At 41.4% G+C, this 15,808-nt stretch overlaps 1 protein-coding gene across 1 annotated transcript in view; it reads left to right on the top strand.

Annotated features, from left to right (window-relative positions):
• dennd1b (DENN/MADD domain containing 1B) overlaps positions 1-15,808 on the top strand; it is a 105,561-nt gene that overhangs the window by 47,441 nt on the left and 42,312 nt on the right. The window contains exons 6-10 of the mRNA XM_079245010.1: positions 3,289-3,358; positions 5,082-5,162; positions 6,410-6,469; positions 9,409-9,462; positions 10,051-10,161. Coding sequence (XP_079101136.1) covers positions 3,289-3,358; positions 5,082-5,162; positions 6,410-6,469; positions 9,409-9,462; positions 10,051-10,161 — 376 coding nt within the window. The remainder of the gene's footprint in view (positions 1-3,288; positions 3,359-5,081; positions 5,163-6,409; positions 6,470-9,408; positions 9,463-10,050; positions 10,162-15,808) is intronic.

Below are 15,808 nucleotides of genomic sequence, written 5' to 3'. Positions count from 1 at the left end.
GGAACCACAGAAAAACTGAAAAAATAATTAAAGTTGCACATCTTAAACAAGTCAGCCTCACGTAACATTTTGTCTTGTTCAAGTCTTTGGCGCGATGGCCCAGGGTCACCCTTTTTCTATCCATTTAATCATTTCCCAAGAAAATGAAATGAAAGTAATTAAAACAGTTTGTGTCTGTGATTGTTGAAGTACTGGGACCGTAAAATTGTCACCTCTGCTTACAGGAGGAAGTGCCTTAATGAGTAGGACAGTTTTATGTGGACAGCCCTTTGTAGTCTCGTTGCTGAAGTCGTGGTCATAAGGATCACACTCCCTGAAGGCACAACCTCCTAAAGAAAAAGAAACACACACACACACACACACACATTTTTCTTTTTTTTTTTTTATTGCCGTTTCATTCACACAACTTATATCATTCTGTTTCTCTTGCGTTTGCATGATTTCTCTGCTGATCATTAAAATACTTTCACAACAATAAAAATAAATAAAAAGTGAAGTTTTGTCTAACAGCTTAACCTTCGGGACACATTTCAGTGGCTGCTGCTCTGGTTTGTGGTCACTTATTCAGGAGCTAGAAGACACTTCCTCCCCTGTACTTAACCCCTGACCTGAGAAAGTAAATGTGAAATGCAATCTTCCACTGAGCCATCTACAAAGTGTACGTTGACTTACGATTACAGATGCCTGTGCTTCAAGAAGATTTAAGAGTCATTTAAGGAACCGGAATAACTGTCGTGCTTAACACCCAACAAGTACTTTATGGCAGCTAAACAGGAGATTTTGTTAATGGTTTGTTTTATTTCACTCTAGACTTTAAGTCGGGTTATTTACAGCACTTGTGAAAACAAATTTAGAAAGGTTTATTTCAGCTACTTTACATTTACTTCCATATTAAGCTAATCACGAGGTCCAGTGTTGCTTCCTCTGTCCTGTTAGATATTTTTCATGCTGTTTGCTGGTCTGAGCCTCAGATGGAGACCGTAACTGGCTGTGAGTGGGTTGGAGATTAACTGATTTCTTCTTTGAGTACATGGCACTTTGAGACAAGTTGTGTTTAAAATGGCAGGAGAGATTGTGGGACCCCCACGCACTGAGCACTCCAGTGATAGATGCCTCTCTCTCTATCGGAGGATTTGCGAAGCACAAACAGATCTGAGCAATGAACTGTGACGAGTAGGAGTATCTCTCTGAGCTTTCCAAACTTTAACTTTGCATGTACAGAGAGCAGAGCGCAGCAGGGGTAGGGGGAAGAAGAACAAAACAATGCATCTTTAAGATATATTCATTTGATTGCATTTCAGAGAGGAAAATAACATTAGCTTTCAAAGGAATATGTTCGAGGAATATTGATAATTCGCGGCTGACTGGCTTATCTGCTAATCATGTGTATTCCTCTAAAACAGGATTTATAGCACTTTAGTGTAGGAGCATAATGAGTGAGATCTGCGAGGCCTGACGGCTGCTCCGACAGCGAGAGTCTTATTTACATCCCCCTCAACAGTGAAAAATGAAGGATTAATGTCCAGAAGCCTTTTCTTTTTAAACACAGGGCAAAGAGGAGGCAGATAGCACCTAAGCTTCGTTCTCCCTCTTAATCATTATGTCAGACTGAACTTTTCCCATAAAGCTAACATGTAAACTGACCGTGCATGCAGCTAATTGTGTTGTATGTTGTTTGATGTGGCAGAAATAGGTCTTCAGGTTGATATCCGGTCAGCATGGAAATTAACATAAGCATGTTGGATTTAGTCTCTCCTGCAAGTGTGACCTGATTGCAGTAAATCTTCATGCAGATGTCAAAATATTGGCATGTTAAGAGACTGATTGTTTCAGACTAATGGTCACTCAGCCTCTCTGATTGGTGCGCTCCACTGCACTTCTGCGGGAGCCCAGGCTGTCATTGGCCCCTTTGCGGATGTAGCGATATGAAAATTTGCATTGGGTTCACTTTATTGTTTTCTTGTTGTCTGTTAATTCCAGTCTGCAGAGCAGCCAGTGACCCATGTCCTGGAAACTCCTCTGTCTTCAACCTCCTGCCTGAGCAGCACTATATATTCTCACACTCAAAACTTTACTTCGAGATTTATTTTCATGTAACTAAAAATAACCCCAATTGAAGCACTTTATCGGGCATTTAGAAAAGTAATTGTATTCCTGATTTGCATTCATCGTTGTTCACTTACTGACATGAAGAAGCACTCCTTAATTTTGTAATCAGTAAAAAGAAGGCTTTTGAATGACTGGCTCATTTGGCTACTAATTTATTTTTTGACCCCTGCATCCCGGAAAGTTAATGAAGCATTAATGGGAGTCTCTGTTTATTTAATCGCAATGCTAAGAAGTCCTCATCCAGGATCATTACGCATGCAATGTTCAAAACTGCATGTTAAAATCCCAAACTAAATAAAAATTCAATAACATGATAGGATACCATGTTTTTATTATTTGATTGCATAATATTAAACGAACTGAGCCCTGGATGCTTTGATGCCAAAAGAAAAATGTTGGCCATCTTCCACGTAGAAGACAAGCCGGCTTGGCCAAGAATATGTCAACTTTGTAAAGGAAGCCATGCTGCAGATGCTTTTAGCTTATGGTGGGTGTACTCACTGATTAGCTTTAACACAAACACTGCAGTATAAATTATTTTCAGCTTGTTAATGAATTTATTTATTTTACATTAATTACATAAGGCAACATTTTTTTTATATATGTGAAGGGCATGAGAAGCAGCAGAGAGAAGAGGAGGAGGAGGAAGGAGGGGGAAAGCTGCATTTTTGTTAAGCCTGTGCATCTGGGACCAGCATGCTTGTAAACCATAGCATCCCTCCGCATCACATGAAAGCAGTGGTGTTTTTTTTTTCTTTTTTTTTTTTTTTAAGAATCTGAAATCCATTGTTCCCTTTCTTCTACCATCCTTTACTGTTGGCTTAAAGAGCAGACATGACAGGAATTCATAGCATGCAAAAGGCCCTGGATACAAAGAATGTCATAATAAGGACGAGATAGCATTTACATTTTCTCAGTGCTACAATGACTCTGCGTTGCAGTAGGTATAGCAGGAAACAGAATTCATTATCAATGCCCTGTATGTATTTGATCTTTAAGCAGTAGGTCATATTATTTATAGCCGTTTTAAGGCAAAGACGCAAAACTTGTTCAGGTTTCTGCACTTGTGTCTAAAATAAACTAAATGCATCGGCTTTGATTTGTCGCATCCTGTTTGTTTGTTGCAGAAAATGATCAAATACGTTTGTGGATTAATGCATTTCTCTTTGACTCTTACAGTTATCTACCATGGTTTGAAATCTACTACAAGCTGCTAAATACCCTGGCAGACTACCTAACAAAACAACAGGTAAGCCTATGTTTTTTTTCTATCATCTATCTAATATTTTGTGGCTATAAGGCACGCTGTATGTGCTTTACATTAATAACATAAAGAAAAAACAGTGGGAAGATCTGCCTAAGAAATAAGCACAGAGTTTATTTTGTCTTCATCTTTATTGTGGCTAGACTGTGTTCTTGTGCATGTTGTCTTTTGTCTGGAAGTTTTGTTCACCGTCTTAGGCTTGACTTGGTTCCTCTTGTTAGCAGCAACAATGTTGACATTTCACAGACCAAACGCTGATCTGACACTGGAAGTTATTCCTGATGATTTACTGGAAAACAAATCGTTAAGAAAAACACACACACACACACACATACAAACATACACACAAATGATTGTACTTCACAAAAGTCGTCTCCCCTGACTATTCACTGCATTGTACTAGCAAAGGGAGGGGAAATGTAAAATATGCAACAAACTGGGGGAGATGTGCACCGTCTAGTGCAGAGGGTGTAGGTGATGTTCCACTGTTTAGACTGGAGAGAGGGGGGAGGATGAGGGAGGGAGGGAGACGGAGCACGGGAGAGATGCAGAGAGCTCTGGGACCACTTTTCAATTGTCATGTAGTCGCAGCTTCTCCCAGCATCCTCGGGGAGCAGTGATCAGGACAAAGTGTCTTGCTGAAATAGACAGTCACATCTCATAAACAATCAACATGAATACACAAAATTCTGCAGCTGAAAGGAATTTGGTGGAATAATCTAATGTTGTAAAATAATAATAATAAAAAAAAAGAGCAGAGTAGGACAGTTTGTGAGTCAGAAGGAGAGAGGCTGAAAGACTGCTGGAAATCCTGGGTGACTGAAATGTTAGTGTGCATGATTTGGTTTCTATTTACCCCGCTGTCCGTTCCAGGCGAGAGGGAGATGTTGACAGACGAGGGAAGACAGAAGAGCGATGAGGGTTTAAGGCGAGGGGTAAATGAACTGTTTCCCCAGGCCGTGTTGCTGACCATGCGTGTGAGCATTGAGCCTCTCATGACAGGAGGCTGTTCGATTGCACACACCCTCACACCCCTCCCTCCTGCCCTTCCTCTCTTTACTGTATATTGCCGCCTATCTCTGTTTCCTGGGTTTGTGCGCACATACACATTCATTCCCTCTCAGAAGTATCAGCTCGTAGGAAAAACAAAGTTCTTGGAGATGGCATCAGAGAAAGAAGCTAAACAATAACATCCAGCCTCTGTTCAAGTAGTTAATTTGAGTACAAGTTGCACTGTCAGTATTGTCCCCCTTAACTGTCTTATGAAAGACTCAGGAGTGTCAAAGAACTCATAAATGCTGGGAGAATAATCTCCAGGCCTGTTCTGTGGTCAAACCAGCTCTCGGACGGCTTCCTAAAGCCCCGTCTTTGGAGTGGGGACCCCCGGTTAATTAGTGACAGCCCGCTCTCGGCTGTAAATCAGCGCTGCAGGATAATAGGCGTCTGCAGCCCTACACTCAGCCGTCTTTTAACCTCACCATTTCTCGTTAAACATATGTCAGTCGGATGTTGTCGAGCCCTTCAGGCCTCGCTGCAGGATTGCCCTCTGGTCTGCAGCAGCGCCTGTCCCGGCACAGTTGTGAAGATTGACACATAACTAGTGACATCAACAAAACAAGTGAACAGATTTCACATGTGCCCATGTTTTTGTTTTGTTTTGTTTTTTTTTAAAAAAACAATTCTCCTTGTGTTTGATTTTCTCCCCCAGGAAAATGACTTGAACGACATGCTAAATTCTCTCTATGATCTGCCTGTGCCAAAGCCCTTCACGCCAGTCAACCTGAGTGTGGTATGTATACATTTTATCTTCTCCCCCTATCGAAATGCGAGCCAGCTGAGATGAAGATGGAAAGTGAGAAAGAGGACAGGAACTGCTGCAATGTGTTGCATCAGAGGAGGTGGGAACAGCTGGCTGAAGTAGTTAAAAGTGAGAGAGACTGAAGACATGATGTATAATTGAAAAAGTGAAGACAAATGGGGAAGTATAATAAGAAATAAAATGAAATCGGCACCGTGAAGAAAAGAGGAGACAGAAATGAAAGAAATAGAGCAGACAAGCAGAAATGAGGCGAGATTGACAAAGTGCAGAGGTTGAGATGGGGAGAATAAATGGCCGAGGAGACGCAGAGCAGAGAGCAGGAGGAGGCTAAGATACGTCGGGTAGGAACGGAAAGACACGCAGGACCCAGGACTGACACCGTGTTTGGAAACAAGAAGTGGCGCTAACAGGTTTTTTGTGTGATAAGCTCAAGCTGGACATGCTTAAACTTGAAGGGTCCTTTCACAACTCGTCATGTCTCCTGCTTATCAAAAAAGCCGAAATGGCTTAACAAGCCCAGGTCCCTCAAAGTCAGCTCGTGTTTGAGTTAGCGCTGACAGTCTCTCCTCGAATGCTTCCAGCTCAGACATAAAACACTGTCTCTTCCATAAGCCTGGCCTATTTAAGTAGAACGTAAAGGTTTTTAGTGAGTCTGCTAAGCTCACAATCTGTTTTTAAGCTGCTAAGACTTCATGCCGAAGTGGGATCAGAACTGTTTCAGTGTTAGCCTTTGCCTTCGAGGACCACCACTCCTTTTTTTTGGACCAATTAAACAAGTAACTGTAGGTCTTTTCTGCAGCAAAGGTCTCAGAAGGATTCACATCTAATTACACAGATGAATTTGCAGCAAAACAAGACAAAAACGAGGTAGTCAATAGATCTTTGTGTAGGTTAACAAGGTCAATGAGGATTCCTTGTGATTTGTTTTTCTTTGTGCCAGTTTTTGTACCGTCTGTGTACTGTATGGGAATAAACCTTTTTTTTTTTTTTTTTTAATCTCAATCTCAGAGCTTGATTGAAAAAGCAGCCCCGGAGAACAGAGGTGATAGCTTCATCTCTTTTCTAGAGAAGCCACTAGTTTGATATTTAATTGATGAAGCAGAATTTTTCCCTTAAAGAGTGTTTTTTGTTTTATCATGGCAGCCAAGAAGAAGAATCATTGTCCCCTTTCATGTGTGAACCCTGTTTTGCTCTCTCTCCCTGTTTTATTGTGCAAGAATGAGCAGTTGTATATTGCCACTGGGCAAGTACTGAGAGATCGGCGAAGCAAGGAGCTGGTGAGTGGAGAGGAATGAGTGAACGGCAGAGAAGGGTGGAGGGAAGGAGGCTGCTGTGAAATATGAAACTGCGTCCGCACTAATCGCATGGGAGCCACGGATTTCCAATTTGGCCAAATAATCTGCGCTTTCTTTTTAAATATAACAAAAACAAACTATCCTGGGCCTTGGTGTATGTTTCTTCTCCTCTGGAAAACAATCAAACTTTGTAAATGATTAATGCCCTTCCACTCTGCTATATTCTCTCTCTGAATATCAAAAGTTCTTTTTTTTTTTTTTTTTTTTTTTTTGCTTCTCTTTATGTTTAAAGCAAAGGCAATTGTGCTCAAAAAATCTCCTTGATGCCTTTCCAGTTAACCCACTTTCAATGTTTTTATATAAACAAGTCTTCGAAAGAACAAGAAAAAGAGGCAGATAAGCAAGCAAACATCTAATAAAAGGCTGGTTTGTGTAGAGGAGCATGGCTTGTGATTATCACAGTGCCATGAATTTGTTGAGCAACATGGGAACATTATTGAGCACACACAACAAAAGAAAAGGAAAAACAGGGAATACTCTGTACTGTAACTGTTTTCTATGGTTTTGGGTGTCTGTCCCAAGTCTCAGCAGCATGGCCCACGTCCCTGATCTTTTAGTACCGTTTATTTATCTGCAGCCATTTTTTTTTTTTTAAATTTGAATAATTCTTTTTTTTTTGTGTTCATAAAAAGCAAAGATTTACAGATGAAATCACAAGATATCCTGATTTTTTTTAACTGAAATTTTTTGAATGCATGTCATGTTTTAGAGAAGCACAAAAAAGGGATTTACATTCAAAAGCTTATTTAAACTAATTTATAAGGACAAGGTGCAACACTTTGGTCGCAACCTCGCACCTCTTTCCAGACTAAAATATGTCATGGATCTTTTTTTTTCATCGTAAACTCCTGCAGACAATTATACCGCCAGTGCATCCAAGACGTGCTGCAACCACTAACTAAAGAGCAGTTCTTTTGTACACAGCTGCGGTGCCGAACAACAGAATTCACACGTTTCACCACCAGATCATACAGCAAAGAAACTTTCATCCCAGCAAGCTCATACAAATTCTTAAATATAGCTTTACTTTTTCCCATTGCACATCACTTCAGGGAAAAAAACAACTAAACAAAGAAAAAACATTTTCTTTATGTCTTGTAAAAACACTCAGTGCATAAATGAATACTTGCCAGTTGTTGTTTTTTTTTATCTGCTAAAAACAAACAACTAATACAATACCTTCATATTTTAGCTAAATATATAGTTATATTTTTGGCTTGTTGTTGCTGGAAACACGCAAAAGAGCATCTGGTCAATTCAAACAAATAATTTCACCTTTAATTTATGCTTTAGTGCAATTGTTGCTGCTTGCTGAAATAAAAGAAACTGGGTCTCATTAAGTGCCATGGGAAAAATAATTTGTTTTCTGTACATAACCTTTACATTTTAATGGTACCCGTGCAAATTATATATAAAAATGTTGCAACAGTAACTCAAACCTTTAAACAAATTGACTTATCATAAAGAAGGGCGCGTGGGCGTTGGATAAACGCAAGCACATGCATATTTTGCCTTGAAAACAAATTCAGTGGCAAAGCCCTGGATGGTGGTTCCAGTTTACTGTTTGTTTGTGCTGCGTCTTAATGCTCAACAACAACAATGACCATCCTCTGGGAATACAATAAGTGTTTACTCATGATAATTGTTGCCACATTTTAACACTTAATATACGCACACTTACTATAAAAAGGGAAAGATTTAGTTTGTTAATAATCTAAATACTTCAGGGTCAACAGTGAGACAAAACATCACCAGTTAATTTTATTAGTTCTTCCCAGTTTGTTTATTTAATATCATTTTTTCTGCATGGCTAAAACCGGCTCTTTGCACTTTAGTCTGCTTTTCTTTCTGTCTCTTTCTGTAATCAGAGACGATTTTTTTGTGGTGGTAATACATTGGCTGGATTAATTTGAATGGTTGTTTTTATTTTTTGCATCTTTTCAGTCATTATATATTTAATATAATGCACTTGTCCTTCATTTGAGGAATCTATTAGACTGTGGTTTATCTTTTTCTTCTGTAATCCTCTAATTTCAAAGTGTATTTTTTTTTATCCAATTGCAATTTTACAAATGATAATCTTCCTTCCACAGTGGACACAACTCAAAGAAGAAATTCTCAGATATGAGAGGAAACAGAGTTTATTAGGTTACAATTATTTTCTTATTAGTTTCAATAAAATTGAACTGAATTCATGTAATAAATTGAACTCTCGGAGGTTGTATTGCTGGAGAATCTACTGATGACACCACAGTGGATTTTAATGACGAACTGCAACAGATGGTTGAATAAAGGCCCAGAGAAACGCAGATGTAGACACGAGCGAGTATATGTGTGTGTTAGAGACACAATAGTGTGTTTCTCTTGGTGGTTTGTGTACCTCCAAACAGCACCTCTCTCAGGCCCCTTTGATCTGAACACTGAACCTGCACTGCTCTCCCAAAGTGAGACAGGCAGCCCTGTGATCCTCTAAACAACCTATGTGTGCACGCGAGTGTGCATAGTTGTGGATGTGCACGTGTGCACATATACGTTTGTGTGTGTGTGTTGGTACTTCTCAAACCCTTTTAATGCTTAAATAAAGACTCAGTTTTCCACCGGAGACATCACCCCAGTGTGTGTCTATGGGGAGCTGAGCTGCTATTGAGCTTTCTCTGTACTGCAGGCCTGATAAAAGCATTGCCACAGTTCAGACACCAGCTCAGCAATTCATATAGACAGAGCTGAAGATGAGCCATAAATCATGGAACAAAGTGAACGGCCTTTTTCTCCCCTCTTCCCCTCATTCTCTTCTGCGTGAGTGGTATGCTTCACTTGTGACCTTCCCTCTTCTTTCTCCTCCATGTTTGTGTTTTTTGCAGCACTCCTACTTCATCGCCCCGGATATCAGTGGACTGCCAACTATCCCTGAGAGTGTAAGTGTTCATGGAAAAGAAAAGAAGAAGACACAGAAAGAGATAAAGAAAAATCCCTCCCTCATGGAAACATCTTTGACTCTAATCGTGTTTAATCTAATACACATGTCACCGTTTGAAATTATTGCATCATCCTCTTGTTTCAGCTTTATCTCCTGCAGTGCTTGTGCGTTTAATGTTGGAGTTCAGTGATTGGCATAGAAGATTCAAACTGAGAGCGTGCTCTTTGTTGATTTTTGTGCTCGCATTTGAGCTCAAATCATTATGGCAAGGGACACTAGATGACAACGATGATCAGTCTCACAAGTTTACTTTGACTGAAATGTGATCTGCTTTCTAGATCTGACTGTTAAACGGATGAAAGGCATGAAAATCGTTGAAATGTATATTTCTTACCAGTTTATGTTCTTTTAATCTAGAACTAGCTAAGTAGAGATAGAAGTATTTTTCCAGCCAGCACTTCAGGTCTTCTCTGGCACACACACAGATGCTTTCCCAGCCTGCAAGGCTGACACTTTACTGCAAGCAAGCCATGCTCGGACAGTTTGTTATATACCTGAATATCCCTGTGTTCCTGTCTATTTCCAGCGGAACCTGACAGAGTACTTTGTGGCGGTGGACATCAACAACATGCTCCAACTCTACGCCAGTATGCTGCACGAACGGCGCATCATCATTACCTCAAGCAAGCTTAGCACTGTAAGTCCATTCCTCTCTGCTGCAGGCGGTTAGGATGTCTGACCTGCCAGATAAAACCTCAAAACGGCTGAAATGCTGCACTTCAAGCAGATTCATGTCAACACATTCATTTTTAAGTGTTGGCATACAATTAGAAACCTGAAAAAAAGTATTTTAGGCGTCTAGACGTTTGCATCTATCAAATGTTCACAATTATTTTCTAATCCTGGTCTTACCTTATGCACACACCTCCATTCTCATGGTGATGTCAGGAGGTCCATGAAAAAACAAGTTGGTCGACTTCTGAATTCCACATGGCAGAATGTTACATGTATGAGAACAAGTGTAACGCAGTAAAGCAAAAAGAAAAACTCCAAAAAGAATAAATTTGCTTAAATGCACCTTTGATTCTGAAGCCTGTGTGATAAAATATGGATTTTTTTTTTTTTTTTTTTATTTTTTTATATGAAGGGGATTTCTTGGACAGTTTTAAATCAGTCATATCCACACCCACAGACCCACAGACCCCAGTTAAGCCATAATATAAGAGAATTTGCTAACATACATTCATGTCTAGTCATGTGTTATTTTTGGCTTCATATCAAATTCTGACACCAGATTAGCCACCCAAAACTGTATATAACTTAAATGTAGGGCTGTTTAATAGATTGAACTTGATTCCGCTCATCAATATTCCAGCAAGATATCAAACCACAATCAGTGTGATGAGAATATTTATTTGACATGGCTGCGATAGTTGCACAGAGAGAATTAAAGCTTTCTCCGTTTGCTGCAGACAGCAGCGAGCTCTGACAAACTGTGGGATTCAGATGGATTATACGGGACTGCTTGTTTCATATAAAGGCAGAATATTAATGTCCAAAAAGCCTTAAATTATCTGTTATTATGCGTCGAAAATAGCTCGAAAATAATTTAGATTTACTTCTGTCTGTATGAGGGAGGTACTCTGTGTGTTTTTCTCCCCCTCTTCCTCCCTCTGTTCCTCATTCCATCCTCTCCCCCCCCGTTATCTTCGTGGCTGATGAGGCAGAGCCAAATGTTTATGACAGATGAGATGGGAGAGGGAAGTGATGTCATCCGAGTTCTTTCTGTATCTGTGGTGTTGCCGCTCCTACCATCCTATCTCCCAATTCTGCAGAAGGCTTAACAGCCGGGGGGCCCTGTGGTGGTGTTGGGTGCTGGAGGGAACAGTTCCCAAGGTCTCCCGTAGGAGCGATAATCAGGAAGAGCTGTAAAGATTACCCATCCTTCTGAGAATTTCACCTGTCTCCCCTCAGCTGCTCAGACCAGCAGCACCTCGGCTGCGGGTTTAGGCAGCACACTGAGCTGTGACACAAGCAGTACATGATGTAAATTATCAGACTCAGGGGTGAGAGTGTTTTTCTTTTTAGCAGGAAGAAAGGGGGGGGTGGAGGTGATTTTTGTCTGTGATTTACAGTCTTCTGCAGCTTGAAGACAAATCGTGGCTTGTTTTTATAACAAATATACGCCGACAGGATATTTTAAGAGCCTCCTCGTCAGACCTTTACCTCTATAAGCTTTTCATCCTCTGCAATTCTTCATCCAGTCATCTATCCATCCATCTTCCTCAGGGAGAGGTGTTTTGGTTTGGTAGCGATATATGTCAGCCACTGTAGTATAAAGGTATTTTCACATCCCCACTGGGATTACTAGCAGGCCTAGTGTTATTACCGCTCCTGTGATGCGTTATTTTTTGCTGTTGGGGTAGATTGACCTTCTGGTTCAAGTGAAAATGGCTGCTATGATTCATGTAACCAAATAAGTGTATATAAACTTTACTTCATCCACATCATCGTCATGTGATCAAACACCTTAAAAGGATGAGAGACGTATAATTGATGTCAGCGTTTGTCACAGTGTTTGTTAAAATTAAGTGCTATCAGTCACAGGATGGACAGATGAGTTTTTATCCTCTGCTCCCCACAGATAGGAGCTGAATGAAAGAATGTATTGTTAGCAACATCGTTAGTAGCATCCAGCTGCCTGTCCAGCATCTCAGCCAAGCAGAGAGGAACAGGGAATAGTAAAAAGATGGAGATAGAAAAGACACACATGAGTGTGCACGTCTACATGTATATATATATATATATATATATATATATATATATATATATATATATATATATGTGTGTGTGTGTGTGTGTATGTGTATGTGTGTATATATAACGTGAAAGTATGTGTGGAAGATAGTAAGCATTTATTCTGCCCACTCTAGGTGCTGGCTGTGTTTAAGCCCCCAGTGAACATAGCGTGTCAGTCTGTCGGTACATGGCAGCTACGTCTCCCCAAGCAGCCGAAAGCAAAGGAATAAATCATGATCTTACAACAATGCGCCAGTTGACTTATTGCTGTTTCGTGACCGGCGGTGAACGGGACCGCTGTTTTTAAAAGCCGGTTAGTTGTGGCGCAGAGGCGGGAGCCAGTCGTGCGTGCTGCCTTGTCATAGGAACGTATAATAGGGCTGCATCGGCCGTTCTTCTAACTAGTCAGTTGGGAGGACCCCCCACCACCCCCTGTGTCTTTCATCTGCCGAGGGCCCCCCCAGCTCTCGAGGCCAGCCTCTGCCCAGCCTATCGCCCAGGCTCACACAGCCCGGCCGCAGCGCCGGCTGACAGCAGCCCTCTCATCAGGCTGTCAGGCCTATGCTAACAAGGAGCTATCCATCCATCGTGCCCTAGAGTGCCAGCTGTCTTTCTGTTTCCAGCTTTTTCCTCTGTTGTTCCTCGCCTCTCTTTCCCTGACTTCTCTCAGGCTCTCTCGTCTCCCTCTATATCAGTTATTCTCTCTCTGTGACATATTATTTTCTGTCCATCTGTCTCTCACTCATTCACTACACCTCTCTTTCTTTCTGACTTTGCCTCCCTCTTCCTGGGAGTCTTAATGTCTCTCTGTTGTTGGGCAACTGCAGAACATCAGGACATCCTCCCCCGCCAGCTCCTCTTTCCTATCCACCCCACCATCCCCTCAATAGACCTATCTCTGCTCCATGCCATGTGTCTTCAGGTGTGTGTGGAATGTACAAACCTGCACATAGTGGGTGTCTGGACTCACAGGTGTTTGTACCTTATGCCTTCTGTCTTTCCGCGAGAGAGTCGGCTGTTGTGTGAGAATGTGTGGGAGGCCTGGTGTTAGCTGTTACCTGCATTGTCCTCCTTGCCCTCTCTTTCTCTCCCAGTGCCACCTACTTGTTTGTGGCACAGTTGCATTGTAGCAGGTCTGACACCTGCGTTTGTCAACACAGGGAAAAGCAGAACGTGGGTAATTGGTGACTTACTCTTTGCATGGGAGGGGAGGGGGAAAGGCCAACATAGCAATAAAGTAACAGAATAAATGTGGGAGAGGTGGCATTGGACAGAGGGACAGCAGGAAGCATGGAATAAATAATGAAAACCTGTGAGAGAAGAGAGAACTGAATTTGGAAAAATGCATCGGGGCAGAATTGAAATAAGAGGCTAGCTGAGGGGAAACGAGTGTTTAAGTCTGGTGTGAAGAGGTCAAGAGCGACTATGTTGATACCATTCCTCCTGTCAAATTGAATTACGTCGCCTGCAGCAGCACCCATTTTTTGCACATTCTGCTCTCTGTACAGTAGATTGTGTTGAAAAAAGGATTCTTCAATCAAAATGAGCACAAAACCGCCAGCTAAAAGGGCATATTTCCTATCAAATACCTCCTTTCTTTGCAAATTATATGAAGATGATGTAGTATTTTCTGCTGTTCACTTTAGCACGTCCAGTTGCTCAGGTAAAGAATAATGATGTGGGTGGAAACACTGGCCAAGTCCGCAGGGCTCAGACTTGCAGCATTTGCAGAGCTCTCTGGTGGTTTATGGAAACAGGCTGCTTAAGACTTTGCTGCTTTTCAGGCTGTGAGATGAGTTAATCTAAATATAACAACATGTGAACGTAGAGGTTGATGGCGAGTGAACTAGTGAACAGTTACACATATTATAAACAAACTTTACTTAGTTGTTAAAACTCAGATCAGTTGTCTCCTCAATGTAGAAGAAGCACTTACTAGCTTTATCTATTTTAAGAGCTAATTCTTCAAAGTTTTGGTATATTAGTCTGTAAGCATCATAAAAGTTGCAGAATTAAAAGTTCCAAACAAGTGTGGAGAAAAAAAGGAAAATGTACTTTTTGTCTTATGATGGTCTCCCACCATGAATTATACAAAGGATATAAAGGAGCCGCTAACAGCTATGAATCAACAGTAAAAGGTGGGAAAGAAAACTTTATTAACACAGCAGGAAAAGCACATTTACTAGCCTGTTTTTCTAAAGCATAATCTTCCTATTTAAATCTAAATTGATTGACATACTTCATGCTGATTGTCTTGTGTGTGATGAAAGAAAAAAAGTAGGAAGTTAAGTGCTTAGAAGCTGCTGTTAGCATGTTAGCATGTACAGAAAATAGAGCAAACATGGATGTGACTTCTGTGTGACCTTTTAGCATCAGTTTCCTCAAAGTTTCAGCTCAAATTTTTATCTCTGCACTTCAACCTTCAATCTTCTCATCCGACTTTGTCCTCCCCTCCTCTCAATGTGCGCCTGTTTGTGTCTTTTTCCCTCCGTCCTTCCTTTAGTTTCACTGAATGGGTCTGGAAAAACCAGTGTTAGTGTGGGCACTTTCTGTCTAAGCCACAGCGCACTAAAAAGCTCTCAGGGCAGAACCAAAGACCTTGACTGCTTTTTGAAGCAGGCTGTCGCTGTATAATCGGTTAGCTTCTCTCCAAGGAGGGGGCAACGCACACACACCCACATGCATCACACACACACACACACTCACTGTAAGAGGCAGGCAGCCCCTCATTACTGGGCTGAGCCCTGGTCCCCGAGGACTGGACCCAGCACCTAATCCTGTATTTGTTCTTGGGGACTGTATCTGTGATTCTCCATTGAATGGAATATTAAGCACCCAGGTCTTTTGTGGAGCGTGTAAGCCATTTGGCTCCACTCATCTATTATTTATCAGCCTGGCAAATATTTTATCAGCCTTAGCCTCTCATGACCCACTCTCATGTGAAGCCCCCCCCCCCCCCACCCCACCCCCTTCTCTAAATGAAGAAAGAGAAGAAAAAACAGAGGAGAACAATTTTTTACTTTTCAATTTATCTTCCATTTGCTTTTTGCCTCACATGTTCTAAAACCTGGACAAGGACGGGGATTTGTGTTAATGCGAAATAAACAAGCAAAAATGTGAATAATTTCTGTGGAGTTCTGTCCAAGTTACCTTATCTAAAGCACATTGCTACTTTCATCGCTTTGGAGATAAAAAAAAATAAAAGCAAACTAAAATGTAGATTTGCATTATAAATCATAATCTTAGTTTCGGACTCCCTTCCCAGCCGGCTCCCCCAAGCCCCAGCCACCCAGCCTGAGAAGAGAGGCAGAAAGACTCCTCTTTTCACTTTCAACCTGGGAGTAAATCATACCAGTTGGGGGGCTCACCTTGAGGCCTGGTGGAGATAATTGGAGTTGGTTAGCGAGGTGTTCTGTGCCATTACCTCCTGGTACCAGCGAATGGCTGGGGCTTGTCTCGCACTCCCTGAGGAGGGATACACTAGCCTGTTGGCAGTTCACTCAGTTTGTGCATATGCACATGCATGTACAACCCGTGCGCGCATG

This window comes from Telmatherina bonti (assembly GCF_933228915.1).
Source record: "Telmatherina bonti genome assembly, chromosome: 8".
NCBI classification, from domain to species: domain Eukaryota; kingdom Metazoa; phylum Chordata; class Actinopteri; order Atheriniformes; family Telmatherinidae; genus Telmatherina; species Telmatherina bonti.
Note: the sequence above shows the minus strand (reverse complement) of the source record. Positions and strands in the feature narration are given on the sequence as shown.